The 14,273-nt window shown below is 61.3% G+C and overlaps 1 protein-coding gene and 1 long non-coding RNA gene across 7 annotated transcripts in view; one reads left to right on the top strand and one right to left on the bottom strand.

Moving 5' to 3' along the window:
• Positions 1-1,774: 1,774 nt before the first annotated feature.
• ENGASE (endo-beta-N-acetylglucosaminidase) lies at positions 1,775-10,856 on the bottom strand. Of its 6 annotated transcripts, none has more exons than XM_040456574.1 (14): positions 10,546-10,856; positions 9,124-9,191; positions 8,770-8,971; positions 7,884-8,032; positions 6,974-7,131; positions 6,277-6,425; positions 5,818-5,983; positions 4,844-4,947; positions 4,418-4,526; positions 4,054-4,244; positions 3,380-3,528; positions 2,809-2,917; positions 2,403-2,517; positions 1,775-2,241 (listed from the first exon to the last, which is right to left on the bottom strand). In XM_040456574.1, exons 1-14 carry the CDS (start codon positions 10,650-10,652, stop codon positions 1,804-1,806), a joined length of 2,214 nt encoding a protein of 737 aa, XP_040312508.1. In that variant the 5' UTR covers positions 10,653-10,856; the 3' UTR covers positions 1,775-1,803. The 6 variants fall into 6 exon arrangements, with proteins under 6 accessions (XP_040312508.1, XP_040312509.1, XP_040312510.1 ...); XM_040456575.1 differs by having other exon boundaries at positions 2,809-2,914; XM_040456576.1 differs by having other exon boundaries at positions 7,884-7,954.
• A 72-nt stretch (positions 10,857-10,928) lies between these two features.
• Positions 10,929-14,273, top strand: part of LOC121018006 (uncharacterized) — a 5,733-nt gene continuing 2,388 nt past the window's right edge. Inside the window, exons 1-3 of the long non-coding RNA XR_005784991.1 lie at positions 10,929-11,288; positions 12,240-12,456; positions 13,767-13,881. This is a non-coding gene — a long non-coding RNA (uncharacterized LOC121018006). The remainder of the gene's footprint in view (positions 11,289-12,239; positions 12,457-13,766; positions 13,882-14,273) is intronic.

Below are 14,273 nucleotides of genomic sequence, written 5' to 3'. Positions count from 1 at the left end.
AAAAAAAAAAAAAAAAAAAGCAAACAGGCCTCGTGAATGAAGACCTGGACATCACAGCAGGCGGTCGGCTTCGGGGCACCCGGGGCTCCCCCCCCTGCTGGGGACACAGGGAGCAGGCCAGGAGCCTCCACCCCGGTTCCCCGGGGCACGAAGCAGGAGAGGCTCAAAGAGCTCCAGGGATAGTTCCAAACCGCGAACACGCTTGTGTGAGCAGCTCCGAGTGGCTCAGGTCCTTCCCACCAGTCTGCTGAGCCGTCCAGCTCCGCAGGGACAACCAGGGGTCGTGGGTGGCCTGCGCTTCCCAGCTGGTCAGTGGAGGCACCATCCTGTTCCACATGAAGCACTTCCCCCTCGGCCGGGCAAACCCATTCCCCACCGGGGGCTGGGCTGGGTAGGCCACGCACGGGACTCGGAGAGTAAAACTTTGCTCCTCTGTCTCACCGGGAAGGGGGCACGTGGGTGCCTGGGCAAACGTCAGCCCCGAAGGAGACCCCCTTTGCTGTCCTGCTGGCCGAGTTTACCAAGGCCACCCCGACACCCCTCTGAACCCCCGGCTGAGGCGGTGTGGCTGTACTGCCGCCTGGTGGCCTCTCTCCTCCCTACAGCGTGAGACCAAGTCCGTGGACCCCTGGCCTTGGACCCGAGGCCACCCCTTAGGTGTGACCCCCTGGCTGGGACTGTCTGGCCCTTGGGACCGCTCCACCTCTCATAGCACGGGTGGAGGACAGAGAAATGGGCAAGTGACCCCAACGTTGGCCCTGGGCAGCCCCAGGGTGAGACCCCGGGAGTGACGACACTGCTCTGGCCCAAGAGAGGAGCCGGGCAAGGCCCCGGGGTGGAGAGCCCACCCCTAGGAAGTCAGCACAGTGGCCCAGCGATCGACAGGGGAGCTGTGTGACTGCAGGAGCCATCTCTGGCTCCCTCACCCCCTCCCCTCCTCCCCATGCAGAGCCACTGGCAGAGGGAAGGAAGGTGCTAGAAGACAGAGAAGGAGGCAAGAGAGGAAGGGGGCCCAGTGAAGGGAGTCCTCGAAGGGCCTTTGCTAACACTTCTCAAGGGGCTGTAGCGCGGCCCACCCTGGGAGAGGCTGAGGCAGGCGGATGTGATGGAACAGGGCAGCCAGAGCGCCTGCGGACAGGCTGGGGCCAAACTGCAGGCCGAGGGCCTTTCTGGGCCTCCCGGGCTGGCCCAGGGGCCCAGAGGACGACCTCTGTGCAAGCTTCACCAGGACCAACAACCCGGGAGAGACACAGCAGGACCCGGGGCCCGTGAGATGCCCCACAGGTGGCCCCAGCTCACGGGGACAGCGAACTGGGAAAGCCGCAACACAGGATGGTCTGGACTGGGGCAGCCCACCTGGCCCGGAGGCAGGTACGACCTGGTGCCAGCCCGGCCAGGGGCTCAGTCCTCAGCACCCTCCCCCCACTCCGCCCTCAGCCCTCACCCTGGGAATCGCCCCTGGGCTGCTCAGAAGCCACCACCTGCCTCCTTCAAGCCTGGTGAGCGTAAGCGTCTCTCGGCCCATTGGGAAGCGGCCTTCGCGGATGGACGGGACTCACTTTCCCCAGTTCTGTCACTTGCAGAACCGTATTCCACAGAGGAGACGGAACAGAGCTCCTTCACCCCAGGAAATCGCCCACCCAGCAATCGGACCTCTCGGGTTTCCGATTAGCAATGTCCCCCACAAGAAAGCCCCAGCCCGCAGCCTCCCAGGGGCCTGTGGTCGTCTGCACGCTTCGCGGGGCCCCGGCGCAGAAGCAGCCGTAGCCTCGAGGCCGGGAGGGTCTGTGCTTTAATGCTCGCTCACGTGTGGGGCCCGGAGTAGAGCAGGGCCGCCCGGCCCCACTCGGCCTTCGGCACCAGAAATCCCTCCCTGGGGACGGGCTCCACCAGGAACTCCACGCGGCCGTCCGTGCCTGGCCCCGCGGCTGCCACCGCCAGGTCCACTACGCGATACTGGTTGACAAACGCCAGGCCCAGGAGCGCGGGCTTCTCCGGCCCCGGGGGCCCCTCCGCAGGAGAGCCGGTCGCTCTGCAGCAGTGGATGCGGAAGCATCGGACGTGAGACAGGGGGTAGGACCAGTGCAGAGCACAGCTGAGCCGGAGCCGGGCCGGGCGCTGCTCCTCCTCCTCCTCCTCCTCCTCCTCTTCCTCGGGGGCGGCCCGCTGCCAGCGCACCCGGGAGACACTGACGGCCTGCACCCGGGGCAGAGGGCTGAGCAGGCTGTTGGCATCCACCACCTGGCGGGAGGGAGAAGGCTCAGCCCGCGGGGGCCGAGGGCGCCCGGCCCCGCGCGTTCCCACTGGCTGGCACCCTCACCCCTCCGGCCCGCGAGCCGCGGGCGCAGGCGGGGCTCGGCTGCAGGCGGCACCCCCCTCCTCTGCAAGGGCGCCCGCCTCACCTGGAGCTCTCCCAGGCGGCAGACAAAGGCCTCCTGCTCCCGGCTGCCGGGAGGCCGCGAGAAGCTGACCCAGAGGTCCTGCAGGACGCAGCCCCGAAGGTTCACCTCGTAGCAGCTGGGGGAGGCAATCGGAGGCCGGTCACAAGGAGCCCACCTCAGCTCAGCGCCCTCCAGGCCGGCCGCTCCGAGGCCCCGAGCCACGTCGGGAAGGGAGACCCGTCCCAAAGCGGCCCCTGTGGTCAGCGGGAGACCCCAGCCGTGAAGCATGACCGTGACGGTTCCCAGCAGCGTTCCTGGGTTTGTGTCACGGGGCCGCCTGAACCCCTCCGGTTCTGGGGCTCCTCGGGTGCCCCCCGCCACGTGGCCATCCCCTGCCGGAGTCTCGACAGGAAGAAAAGGCACTCACCGCTGGACCCAGCCCCCGCTGAGCTGCTGGCCGCAGTGGCCCACCCATCTGGCCAGCTTGGTGGGGGGCACCCGGAGGGGGCGGGGGCTGTGCCTGGAGCTCGCTTCTGCTGCGGGAGGAGACCCAGGACTTGAGAATGAGGAGAGTCCAAAGGAAACCACACGGGGAGGCATCTCTTCTGGAGGCCAGAAGGCTCCCTGGTGGCACCAGGCGCCCAGGGCCTTCCAAGACAGGCTGAGGCCCTCGGGGCAAGAACAGGGCGGAGAGCCCCCACACCCCAGGCCCCACAGACGTCCTCCTTGTCAGTGCCATGGCTGGCAGGAGGCCTGATCCCCACGTCTCCGTGGGAACAGAGACCCAGTCCCCCACGGCACGCTGTGCTGCCCAGTGGGGGCCGTGGGCCGCAGGCTCTGGCTGGCTGGGGAGTCTCCCTGTCAGGCCTGGACCACAGCAGAGGCGGGACCTGCCTGCCTCCGCCCACCCCGGTGCACTTTCCAGACCCCCCTTCCCTGAGGCGTCCCCTGAAACAGAGGAGGCCTTCAAGAGGCAGGGGCCAACCCTACCCCCTCACCACTCAACGTCGAGATGTCACCGACGTGACAGCTGCCCGCGTCCCCGGTGGTGAGCTCCAACGCCACCCCAACATCCGAAGGCCCTTCGAGCTTATACACCATGGACAGGAAAATTTTGGGAGGCACCGGGACGTGCAGGGAGAACAGCCTGTGGGAGGAGGCCAGCGATGAGGGGCCGCAGCTGGCTCCGGCTCGCGCCCGCCAGCCTCTCCCGCCAGGACCCGGGAGCGGGGGCAGCACAGGGCATGCGCTCTGGTCCCGCCCGAGGCTGGGGACGGCCCTCCCCCCGTCCCCTTCCCCCCAGGCCGCATCCTTCCGTGACCCAAAGATCTCGGTTCTGCGACTCCACAGGAGTGAGAAGCGGTCGGACTCGGCAACGGCGGGCAGGGCGGTGGCCGGGGTGGGGGGGACGGGAGCTGCTCTGCGGGGCCAGGTTCGGTTTTGCGAGGCGAGGAGGTGCCGGGGTGGTTTGTGCAGCCAGTTCGCGCTGCCGCCCCACCCGCTCAAAGACGCTTGAGACGGAGAACCGGAGAACCGTACGTAAAAACCACCCGGTTCTGTCTGTCCTCATCCCGGCTGCTGCCGCCCAGCCGCCCGACAGGGGTGGGGGTTCACGACCGGCAGGGGTGGCGGGAAGCGGATGACCCCACAGGTCTCATCCCCACCCGCCTACCTCACAGCCACGTGCCCGACCTCGGGCGGGATCACCCCGCGGATGAGCAGGGAGCTGCCCCCGTTCCAGGCGTCCGCCAGGCAGCAGTGCGTCTTCACCCAGCCCTGCCCGTCCCCTTCCGGCCTGTGCTCTGCAAACAGGGGCTGGATTTCCTGGGCGCTCGGGTGGTACCAGGGCCCCACCGCCTCCTCCTGCAGGACGAGGCCACATCACGGGGGGGGGGGGGGGGCGGGGGGCCCAGGGGGCACCGTGTACACAGGGGGACGGGGAAGCGCAGCACGGCCATCCCTCGCACGCCCCCGAGCCCCCCACCTGTCCCAGGGCACACCAAAGGTGACGCGGCCCAACCGGGAGCCCCACGCACCTGGCCGTAGCACACTCTTCGAGTCCCCATGCCCAGGCAGAAAGAAGTGACAAAGGGCAGAGAGCAGATGCTGTGTGGGGGCAGGTAGCGTCCCAGCAAGCCCCAGAACCTGCAGAGACAGCCTGGACTCACTCTCTGCGACCCGAGGCTCCCCCGCATCCCTCCCAGAGTGGCCACGGCTGTCTGCGGAAGCGGCCCCTCGGGGTCCCCAGGTTCCACCCTTGCCGCTTAACTGGTCGCCAGGACCCTCTGGCCCGCCAGCACCCCAGGTAGCTGACTTCTCGCGAGCTGAGCCCCTCCCCCTGCCCGGTGTGCCCTGGGAAGGTCAGTGGAGGGCAAGGCCTGAGCTACCCGGAGACACGTTCGAAATTGCCGGAGCCCCCATCCGGCCATCAGTACGCCCCTGGGCCGCGGGACGGGACTCACTTGTCCTGGTTCTGGAAGAAATCCCTCTTCTCCAAACACTCGTACACCCAGCCAGGGGCAAAGAGAGCGGCCGAGAATCCGTGCCTCCGGATCAGCTCCAGCGACTAGGGAGACAGCAGTCAGGGGACGCCCCTTCCCCGCGAGCGCCACGCCTCCCTCCCAGCTCCGAGGGGGCCTTCGAACCCAGTCCCCGTCGCTCCCCAGCCCACCAGCAGAGGCCGCTGCAGCAGTGCCGGGAAGGAAGGCTCTGGGCCGGCAGGGGGCTGCAGGGGGGCGGCTCTCACGTGCTGCCTCTCCCGCGCCCTACCTGTCGTCACGTTATCAGACTCGCAGCGGGTGGAGAGGATCTTCGGTTATTGGACTAATTTATTCACTTAGAGCTTAATTAATGAGCAAGAACATCCCCGTGGCACTGGGGACGGGGCGGGGCTGACAGCCCGGGAGACAAGCTGACTCCCTACTTACCCCACACCGGGAGCTCAGCCCCAGCAACCCCTCCTCTCTCTCCTCACTGCTGCCTTGCCAGAAAAACCTTCTCTAGCTTTTAGGCCAGCAATTCCCCAAACCGCTCTTTTGCCTGGGTCCTTAGCCCTGAGCTGCCGGAGGAAGACCCCCAGCTCCCTGCCAGGGTCCCCCCGGCCCACCCAGTGGCTCAAACTGCCGACTCAGTGCCCTTCCGGAGCACACGGTCCCGACAGACGTAAAAGCGAGTCAGAGACTCGGGCCGGAGGTCCGAACGGTGCTTCTGCCCATCAACACCTAACGCAAGTCCCACCCGAGCACAAGAAGGGGCTGGAAGTTAGGATTTCGGGGCTCGGCTTGGCCTCGGGGCAGGTCACCGGTGTTCCCCGGTCCTCAGTTTCCCCACTCTGGGAAGAAGGTCGCCTCAGTTTCCCTCGAGTGCAGATGGGAACGGAAGGCCCACAAGAAAACCAGGCCCACGGAAGGCACGCTGGCCACCGCCCCCACCCCACCTTGTGGGTGTCGAACTGGCCCCCGACGACGTTGCCCCGGGCGAACACGTCCACTCCCACGTACACGTCGGCCCGGCGCTCGCCGGCCTGCGCTACCATTCTGTCCAGATGCTCCTCCCGCCAGTTGTAGTTAGTGAAGAAGCCGTGGCAGGAGTCGAAGAAGATCCTGGGAGGCGGCGGGGACTGGCCGTGAGGCCCGGACCCGGAGGCACGGGGGCTGCCCACGCTGGACCTCCCCCTCCCTCGCCTCCACTCATAACCCACAGCCGGGGCTGCCTCCAGGCCCAGGACGGAGGCTGCCCCGGACAGCGGGGACCCCCGGCACAGTGCCAGCTGGGCCCCCCCCCATCGCTCTCTCCCCTCCCGCTCCCCCCCCCCGGGGCAGCCGAGTGCGCCAGGCCTCCGGGAGACACGCGGCACTGCCGGCGACCCCTCCACCCAGGGGGCCGCCCGGCTCACCGGTTCTGCTCATTGAGCTCGTTCTGCCACTTAACCTGCCCGCTGCTCACCACGCTGTCGTACCAGAGCACCAGGCCCCCCGGGACCTGCCGACAGAGCTGCGTGCTCAGGTACCGGAGGAAAGGGGGCACATTCCCCACCGCGGCCAGCTGGAGAGGGGTGAAGAGAAGGCCCTCGGTGAGGCCCAGGGACGTGGGGCAGAAGTGCCCACACAGGACGTAGAGGAGGACACTTCACCCCAGAAGCAAACGGATGGACACACACCAAAGAAGCCACGGTCCCAGGAGCCCCTCCACCCCACAGCCACCGAAGGGCGGGTCCAGCCACCTGTCCTCTAACTCTCCTCCCTTCCTGAGGCAGGAAGGATAACGGGCACGGCCACCAAGAAAAGATTAAGGGCCACAAGAGGGGAGGCTGGCGGGAAGGGAAGCCACGCGCGTGGCCCAAGAAAAGCAAACGGAGGAGGAGAGGGGTCTCCTTGAAGGAGAACACGGAGCTCGGCCAACCCAGGTTTCTGGACACAGCGCCAGAGAAGGTTCCGCGTCGCTTCGAAGGAACGGAGATGCGTGGGGCCGGCTCCCGCCGCCGTGACAGGGAGCCGGCCGCAGTGCGGGCCCCGCCAGGCCTAGCTAGGGAAGCGGCAGGGGGACAGCGCCTGCGACAGGGCTGGGCAGGCACCGGAGAAGGTCGTGCTCACACTCAGAGAGCTCTCGATGTTGATGAGCCAGCCATCAAAACGGAAAAACTGGGCGATCAGGACGAGCTGATCGGCCACCGCCTGGTAGGAGCGCTCGTCCCCGGCCAGAAAGGCTTCACAGAGCCGCCCACCTTCTTTCCACTCGGCGATGAAAGTCCCTGCCAGGACAGAGAGAGGCGAGGTCAGGCGAACCCAGCAGTTAGCAAAGCGCGGTTCCTGCCACGGTACATCAGCGTGGCCTTCAAGCCAGACATTCAACTTCTCGGCTGTCCCCAGACAAACGCCCTGGGGGCAGGGCCCAGCAGTCAGTGCTAAACAAGCCAATACATGTTTCAGGGGCCGGTGAAGAAAGCTTGAGAAGCCTCACTCCATCCAGGGACCGGCCGGCCACCTGTGGCCTGCAGAGCACCTATTTTTATAAACGCAGGTTGTCGTTTTGTTTTGTATTGTTTTGTTAAGTTTATTTACTCATTTTGAGAGGGGAGGGAGGGATGGGGACGGAGAGGGAGAGAGAAAATCCCAAGCAGGCCCCACGCCGTCAGCGCAGAGCCCGACACGGGGCTCGAACTGGTAAACCGTGAGATCACGACCTGAGCCAAAATCAAGAGGCGGACGCTCAACCGACTTGAGCCCCCCGGGCGCCCCTATAAACGCCGTTTTCCAGGAACACAGCCATGCCCACCGGTCTGCCCGCCGCATATGGCTCTGTTGTCTCTCTAGCAATCGCAAGAGTGGCCCCGTGGCCGGCCCCTTCCGGAAGTCCGCCTTGGCCGGTCCTGACCTATCAAGGCGGCCCCAGGCGCCGAGCTCTACTCGCTCAGAAGCAAAGGCCTAGCCTTTTCGCCCCTGCGACACCTGGCAGGTGTGCGACCGAGCCCGGCTGAGCGGGAGGCGAGCCCTGGGATCTTACCCAGCACACAGACCCCGTGCCTGTGGGCAGCGTTGGTCCAGCCCACGGGGGGGATGGTCACCAGGTGATGGCTGAAGTACACAAAGATGTCAATACACTGCCAGTGGTAGAAGCAATAGGGATTTTGCGCCGCCGAGCCCTGAATGAACCTGCGTGAGAAACACAGCAGTCGGGACCCGGGACCCGGGACCCCAGAGCGAAAAGAGACTAGCGAGGCCCCAAGGGAAGATCCTCTTCAGTCGCGGCCAGTTGATGCCGAGAGCTCGCTGCACACAGTGTAGACGCTGGGCCGAGTGAGAAACAGAACGACACCTCAGTCCTTATCTCGGGAGGTCTTAAGGGAAACGTGTTCACCGGGCCGTGCAGGCAGTCACCCCCGGACCCCACGGCGGTTTTGAGCCTCCACAAACCCAGACAAGACAGAAGAAAGGAGAAGCGGAAGGCCTCACACAAACGTTCCAGGCGCCTGGTGTCCCCCACACTAGTCCCTTGACGGTTCCTCCAGGATGGTCTCCGTGCACATAAGGTCGGGCGGGTAACCACATGAGCCGCACCCGAGACGTCACCACCTGCCTCGGCCTGTCCCTTGGTGACCGACTCTGACTCAAACCTGCCCATCTATCGTCCCGTCCAAGAGTATTTTATAGATGTTTAAGACCCCTGAGCGCACCGCCGGCGACTCTGGAGGAAGCGTCCCTGGCTGGGGGAGGGGCGGAGTAGGACACTCAGAGCGGTGGGCCGAGCACAGAGTCAGAGCCAAAGGGACGGGCTCCGGGCCCGGCAGTCTGGTCCAGAGGCCCGGCTCCCTCCTTCCCCTCCATCCGGTCCCACAGAAGGAAAACACGCAACAAATTTAACGTCAGGCGATGTCCTCGCAAAGCCTTACTTGTCATCCAGGTATCCGCCCATCATGTCATGGCACAACAATGTCCGGGGCCTCTGGCTGCTCAGAGGGGGCTGCCGACACTTGAGGGGTTCCAGGGCCACATTAAAGCTGTCCTCCGCATCAGGCGTCCACGCCAAGAGTTCCTCCAGCGAAGGTAAGTAAAAGCTGATGGGTTTGGTGGTGTCCTTGTCATAATATCTAGCTGGTCAGACAAGGGAACAGTGAGGAATCGATGGATTAGCAGAGACGATCTGACAATAACCGAGGGAGAACGGAGACCAGGAAGGGGCGGGCCCGCCCCGAAGCCCCAGGGGTGAACTCGGAGACCGCGTTCAGAGCCTCGGTCCTTCTCACCTGGCAGAGGATCCCGGGTAAAACTGACCACTTCACGAAAGACTGCTCCTTCTTGTTCCTCCCCGATTCTAAGCAAGGAGGAAGTTAAAAAAATTTTTTAAGTACATCCAGACATCACCCTGCAGGACCAAAGTCGTGCTTCGCAGAGTCCACGAGTTCTTGGCCAAGGGCCAGGAAACCTCACAGAACTAGAGTTTCAGGGCCCCAGAGAGCAGGGCCACACTTCCTCCCCAGTCCACGTTTCCGTGGGTATGTTCTGTGGATGCCACACTAACTCCCCAGCTGCCGTGGAAGATTCTAACAGAAAAAAAAAAGGGGGGCACTTTCAGTACATGAGGTTGGAAAAGCCTGGATAAAACCAAATTAGCTTTGTTTTTTTGTTTTTTTGTTTTTTATGTTTATTTTTGAGAGAGAGACAGAGTGTGAGCGGACAAGGGGTAGAGAGAGGGAGACACAGAATCCGCAGCAGGCTCCAGGCTCCGAGCTGTCGGCACAGAGCTCGAACCCACTCGAACCGTGAGATCGCGACCTGAGTCGAAGTCGGACGTTTAACCGACTGAGCCACCCAGGCGCCCCCAAATTAGCTTTCTTTTAAAAACAATTATTGTCATCAGAGTACAAGAAGACACGGCCAGCTACCATTTATTGGCCGTGGGCTTCAAAGCGGAAGTTTTCTAAACCTACCAACATCCATGGCCTCTTCTTTGTGACTTTCGTAGGAGACCCTGAGACCTGCCAGGCGAGTGGATGGGATGAGACATTCAAGTCTCATTAAAGTGGATGTGCTAAGTGCTTGGGAAGTGCTCCCTTGCAAATTTCATCCTATGGCTGTGCTCTTCCCTCTCTCTTGATGATTTCTCGGTCCTTCAGCTTGTCTCCCCCAATACCCCCACCCCAGGAACTGTCAGAACACCTGTTGGTCTGTACCAGAGCGTGAGCCATCTCAACATTCCTATGCAGGAGCAAAAGCGTCCCCACCAGCGGGCAGCCGCTTGCACTCCATCCCTGTTCCGTCTGAAACACCCCTGGTCTCCTTTTGGGTTTAACACGAAGCTAGGGATGCTGTTTCCAAGAAGGCCATAGAGGGGTGCTCCTAACGTCCCCCCAGGTGAGCAAAGGTCCCAACAAAGAACCAAGCATGGGCGCCGAAGGGCACGTCCATCCCTTCCGTGCCTCAGCCTTTGCCCACTCCGTTCCCTCGTCTGGAACACCCTTCTTCCCATTCGCCACCTGCTCCCTAAAGACTCGGTGCAGATATCCCCGCTCCAGACACCACCCCCTTCCTGTCCAGCAAGGGTACGAATGACACCAGCCGGCCTCCTCCGCGAGGACCCACGGCCGACGGCGGTGGGCGAGGGCGAGGACACACAAGCTTCCCGCCCACAGCACCGCCAATGGCGGCCCCGCCGGACCCCCGTCCACCTCCTCCGCTGCCACCGGCGCACAGGCCGCCGCTTCCGCTGCTCCTCCCGCGTCGCGTGCGCCCCAAGCCGCGCAGCCGCCCGGGTCCTAGGCCCCGCGGTCTCCATCACCACGCCGCGCCCGCCGCCACGGCCGGCCTCCGGCCAATCGCAGGCCTGGACCAGACCCCGCCTCTGAATACCGGCCAATCGCTGGCCTGGATCCGGCCCCGCCTTCGGCCGCTAACCAATAGCAAGCCAGGGCCCGCCCCCCGCCCCCGCCCAATGGGGGTTACTGCGCCGTACGGCAGTCCCGCCCCACCAGACCGCAGGACTTCCTTCTGCTCTGGGCTCGCCCCTGAGCGGTGGGGACTTTGTAGTCTGAGGACGGCCTGGGGCGGGGCCTCGGCGGAGGGCGGGGCCACGGCGAAGCGCGAGGGCGGATCCGTGGCGGCGCTGAGGCCGGCTTTTGGAGACCTCGTATTGTCTCGCTCCGTTCCCCCCAGCCCCCTTTTGCAGACGAGCAATGTCCCGAAGGTCCCAAAGTCAGTAAACTGCAGCAGTGAGAGCCGAGCTCGGTTCGTCTGAGATAATTTTCAGGAAAACGTGAAATCCTAATTCTCATTCGGGTTTTAAGTAGGGAGAAGTGATAAAGGCTTTATTTCTACTCGTTAATCAGAGAAGCAAGCAGCCAGACGTTAAAACCAGTTCAAAGAGAATAGAAAAGGAGACCCGTTTATAGATGAGGCGCATTGAAATGAACATGTAAGTAGAGACAGAACTAGTTTTTCTGCAGGGTGGGGTTGGGGGCGGGGATCCCTGAGCTCCCCGAGAGACAGTCTACACCTTGTGAAAGAGAGCAAGGCTGGGGTCAGATGACTGCTTGGATGTGTGGTAGACGACGCATCGTGTTCCACTGAGGCATGGGTATTTTTCTACACCCCGAATCTGCACTCTGCGGTAGGTAGGGCCCCCCAGCTCACAGGGCCTGAAGGTTTCTCAGAGGAGGCACGTTCCCAGCATCTTGGGCACTGTTCACAGTAAAAGTGGTGGAAGGAGATCTGAGCAGAGAGAAGTGTAGTCCGGCAGGAGGAATCCATGAGCACCTGGCCCCCCGCGGTCCCAAACAGACCAGACTCAGGCAGTCACTGCTGAACAGAATCCAAAGACCGAGAAACAAGTAGTGGGGAAACAGGAAAGGAATTTATTTCAGGGAGGCCAGCACCGGGAAGACAGCAGACTATTGGCTCAAAGACTGTCTCCAAAGTGCTGAAAAGACTTCCAGGTTGATATAAGGAAAATGTGGGACAGAGGTCGGTGGATATGTGCAGATGGGCAGCGGAGGTCAGGCGGATCGCTGTCTTGGGGTCAATCATGCGGGGTCTTGCCGGCTCAGGGCAGTTCTTGATGCTTGAGGGGGGTAGTTTTCTGTTCCCACCACGGGATGCTTTGCCCGAAGGATCTGTTGCCCGAGTTAAGAGATAAGCTGGAAGAACTTAATCGGAGGTCAGAATGGAAGTAGTTGACGTCCTGTTTCAAAAGCAGGAAGTTCAAGGAGGCCAGACGCAGGGCTGGGGCCTGCAGGGCCAAGCGTGGGCCAGCCTGAGGCTCTCCTCTCCCAGCTGCTGACACCCCTGTGTGCAGCTGGGAGTGTCCAGCACTGGGCTGCAGCTGCTCCCAAGCCAAGTTGAGTGGGCCTCTTTACCGTGGTTGCAGACTTTGAACTTGATGAGGCCCCAAGCGTCCATAAACCTGGAGCACGGCGTGATGATTCAAGCTGTGGAATTTGAGCCCGGGGCCACACTGCCGGGAGGACAGGCCATCGTGGAGCAGGGGACAGCGATCCACGGGGAGGACAGAGATTGCAAAGTGCTGGGGAGTTCGCCAGGAGAAGGGGGAGCAGGGCCACAAAAGTCACTCCAGCTGTGATCAAGTGAGCACAGAGGACATGAAGTCTGTGGTCCGTACTTAACCAGTTGTTCCCAAGCACTTACCCGCAGCTTAGTGATAAATGTAAATAAATAAGGTTTTTGTCCTAACAATTAAAACATAGTTCTTAGAGATACATTAAACAGCCCTTAGGTAATGCTCGGTCTCTGTGGGGAAAATATGCCCAGGCCTCTCTTTTCTGCCCCTCTGCACAGCATTAGCCTCTGGTCTAGGCGGACAGGGGACAGTCAGGTCTTGTGACCTCTGTGTCGGCCCCTGCTTGCTGCCTTCCCGGCTGACCCTCGTGGCTCCTGACCTCTCTGGGGATCGGGACGAGCCTGGAGGTCCCCGTGTCTGCCTTGAGGTCACACTGCTCCCTGCTGGGGCTCTAGACCTCTCTGAGATCTGGCTGGGCCCCCTAGAACCCTAACCCTTGTAGGATTTCCAGATAAAATACAGGATGTGTTCCCCTGCATGTGGCCAGCCTATGTGCCTCCCTCTGTGGACACACAGTCACTCCAATGACACTAAAATGGCATACCCAGACTGCCTGCCCTTGCCCGGCCCCTACACAAACATCACATTCACTTTCCCCTTTTAAAAATTTAAAGTGCTCTAGAGAAAATTACGTTCCTTTTAACCTCCCTCCCTCCTGGTTTCCTGGCCTCCCCTTGTCCTTCAGAGATGCCTCAGTGTCCTACTGAGGACGTCATCAGCTAGGCCTCTTTCCTTCGAGATGTTTTAAAACATCTGGGGGTCTTGGGTGGCTCAGTCAGTTGGGCGTCTGACTTTGGCTCAGGTCATGATCTCGTGGTTCACGGTTCGTGAGTTCAAGCCCTTGTGTCAGGCTCTGTGCTGACAGCTCAGAGGCCTGGAGCCTGCTTCCGATTCTGTGTCTCCCTCTCTCTCTCTGCCCCTCCCCCCATTCATGCTCACGCTCTCTCTCTCTCCCTCTCAAAAATAAATAAACATTAAAAAATAATAAAATACTTCCAGTAGTAGCTGGAACTATAGAACATTGTTTGTGTCTGATAAAAATAGCATCATGTTGTACAGGTTACTCTGTATCTTGCTTTTTTCACCCAGCAATCCTTTTGAAATCGAACCATGTTGAATTACATGGCTCTAACATGTCCGATTTTACTGTTATTTAATACGCTGTCACTTTAACACATCACCGGCTGCTTTCCAACCTGCCCACCTGTGGCCATTCAAACAGAAGCATTTGTTTGCTTTTATTTTTTGAATGTTAAAATGAACATCTTTGTATAAATCTTCTGGGACACCCATAGGCTAGTTTTTTTTCTTTTTCAGGTAAAAACAGAGGGGTCGAGTTGCGAGTGGTGATCACGTGCGCATTGTCATACTTTACCCTCGCTAATGAGCTGGTCCAAAGGGGCTCTCGCGTTGACACGCTTCCATGCACCCGGTATGTATGTGTTGCCCCCCAACCTCTTAGCCCTGATATTATTTAACTCGGATTTTCTGCTCACCTGATGGGTGCACCTAGCAGTCTCTTATTTATTTATTTATTTATTTATTTATTTATTTATTTTACTTTTTTTTTCTTTTTTTTTTTTTTGAGAGCGAGACAGAGCACAATAGCAGAGAGAGAGGGAGACACGGAGTCCGAAGCAGGCTCCAGGCTCTGAGCCATCAGCACAGAGCCCGACGCGGGGCTCGAACTCACAAACCGTGAGATCATGACCTGAGCCAAAGTTGGACAGATGCTTAACTGACTGAGCCACCCAGGCACCCCAAATATAGTTGTGGTGTGTGTGTGTGTGTGTGTGTGTGTTGCAGTGTGTGTGTGTGTGTGTG

Source organism: Herpailurus yagouaroundi, unplaced genomic scaffold, assembly GCF_014898765.1.
Source record: "Herpailurus yagouaroundi ecotype Mexico unplaced genomic scaffold, PumYag 217, whole genome shotgun sequence".
NCBI classification, from domain to species: Eukaryota; Metazoa; Chordata; class Mammalia; order Carnivora; family Felidae; genus Herpailurus; species Herpailurus yagouaroundi.
Note: the sequence above shows the minus strand (reverse complement) of the source record. Positions and strands in the feature narration are given on the sequence as shown.

Excerpts from the sequence above, each read along its gene's own strand:
- ENGASE (XM_040456574.1), bottom strand. The coding sequence starts at position 10,652 with ATGGAGACCGCGGGGCCTAGGACCCGGGCGGCTGCGCGGCTTGGGGCG. Across the intron at positions 4,948-5,817 it reads GCCAGTTCGACACCCACAAG|TCGCTGGAGCTGATCCGGAG; the intron begins GTGGGGTGGGGG and ends CTGTCTCCCTAG. Across the intron at positions 4,527-4,843 it reads TTCTTCCAGAACCAGGACAA|GTTCTGGGGCTTGCTGGGAC; the intron begins GTGAGTCCCGTC and ends CTGTCTCTGCAG.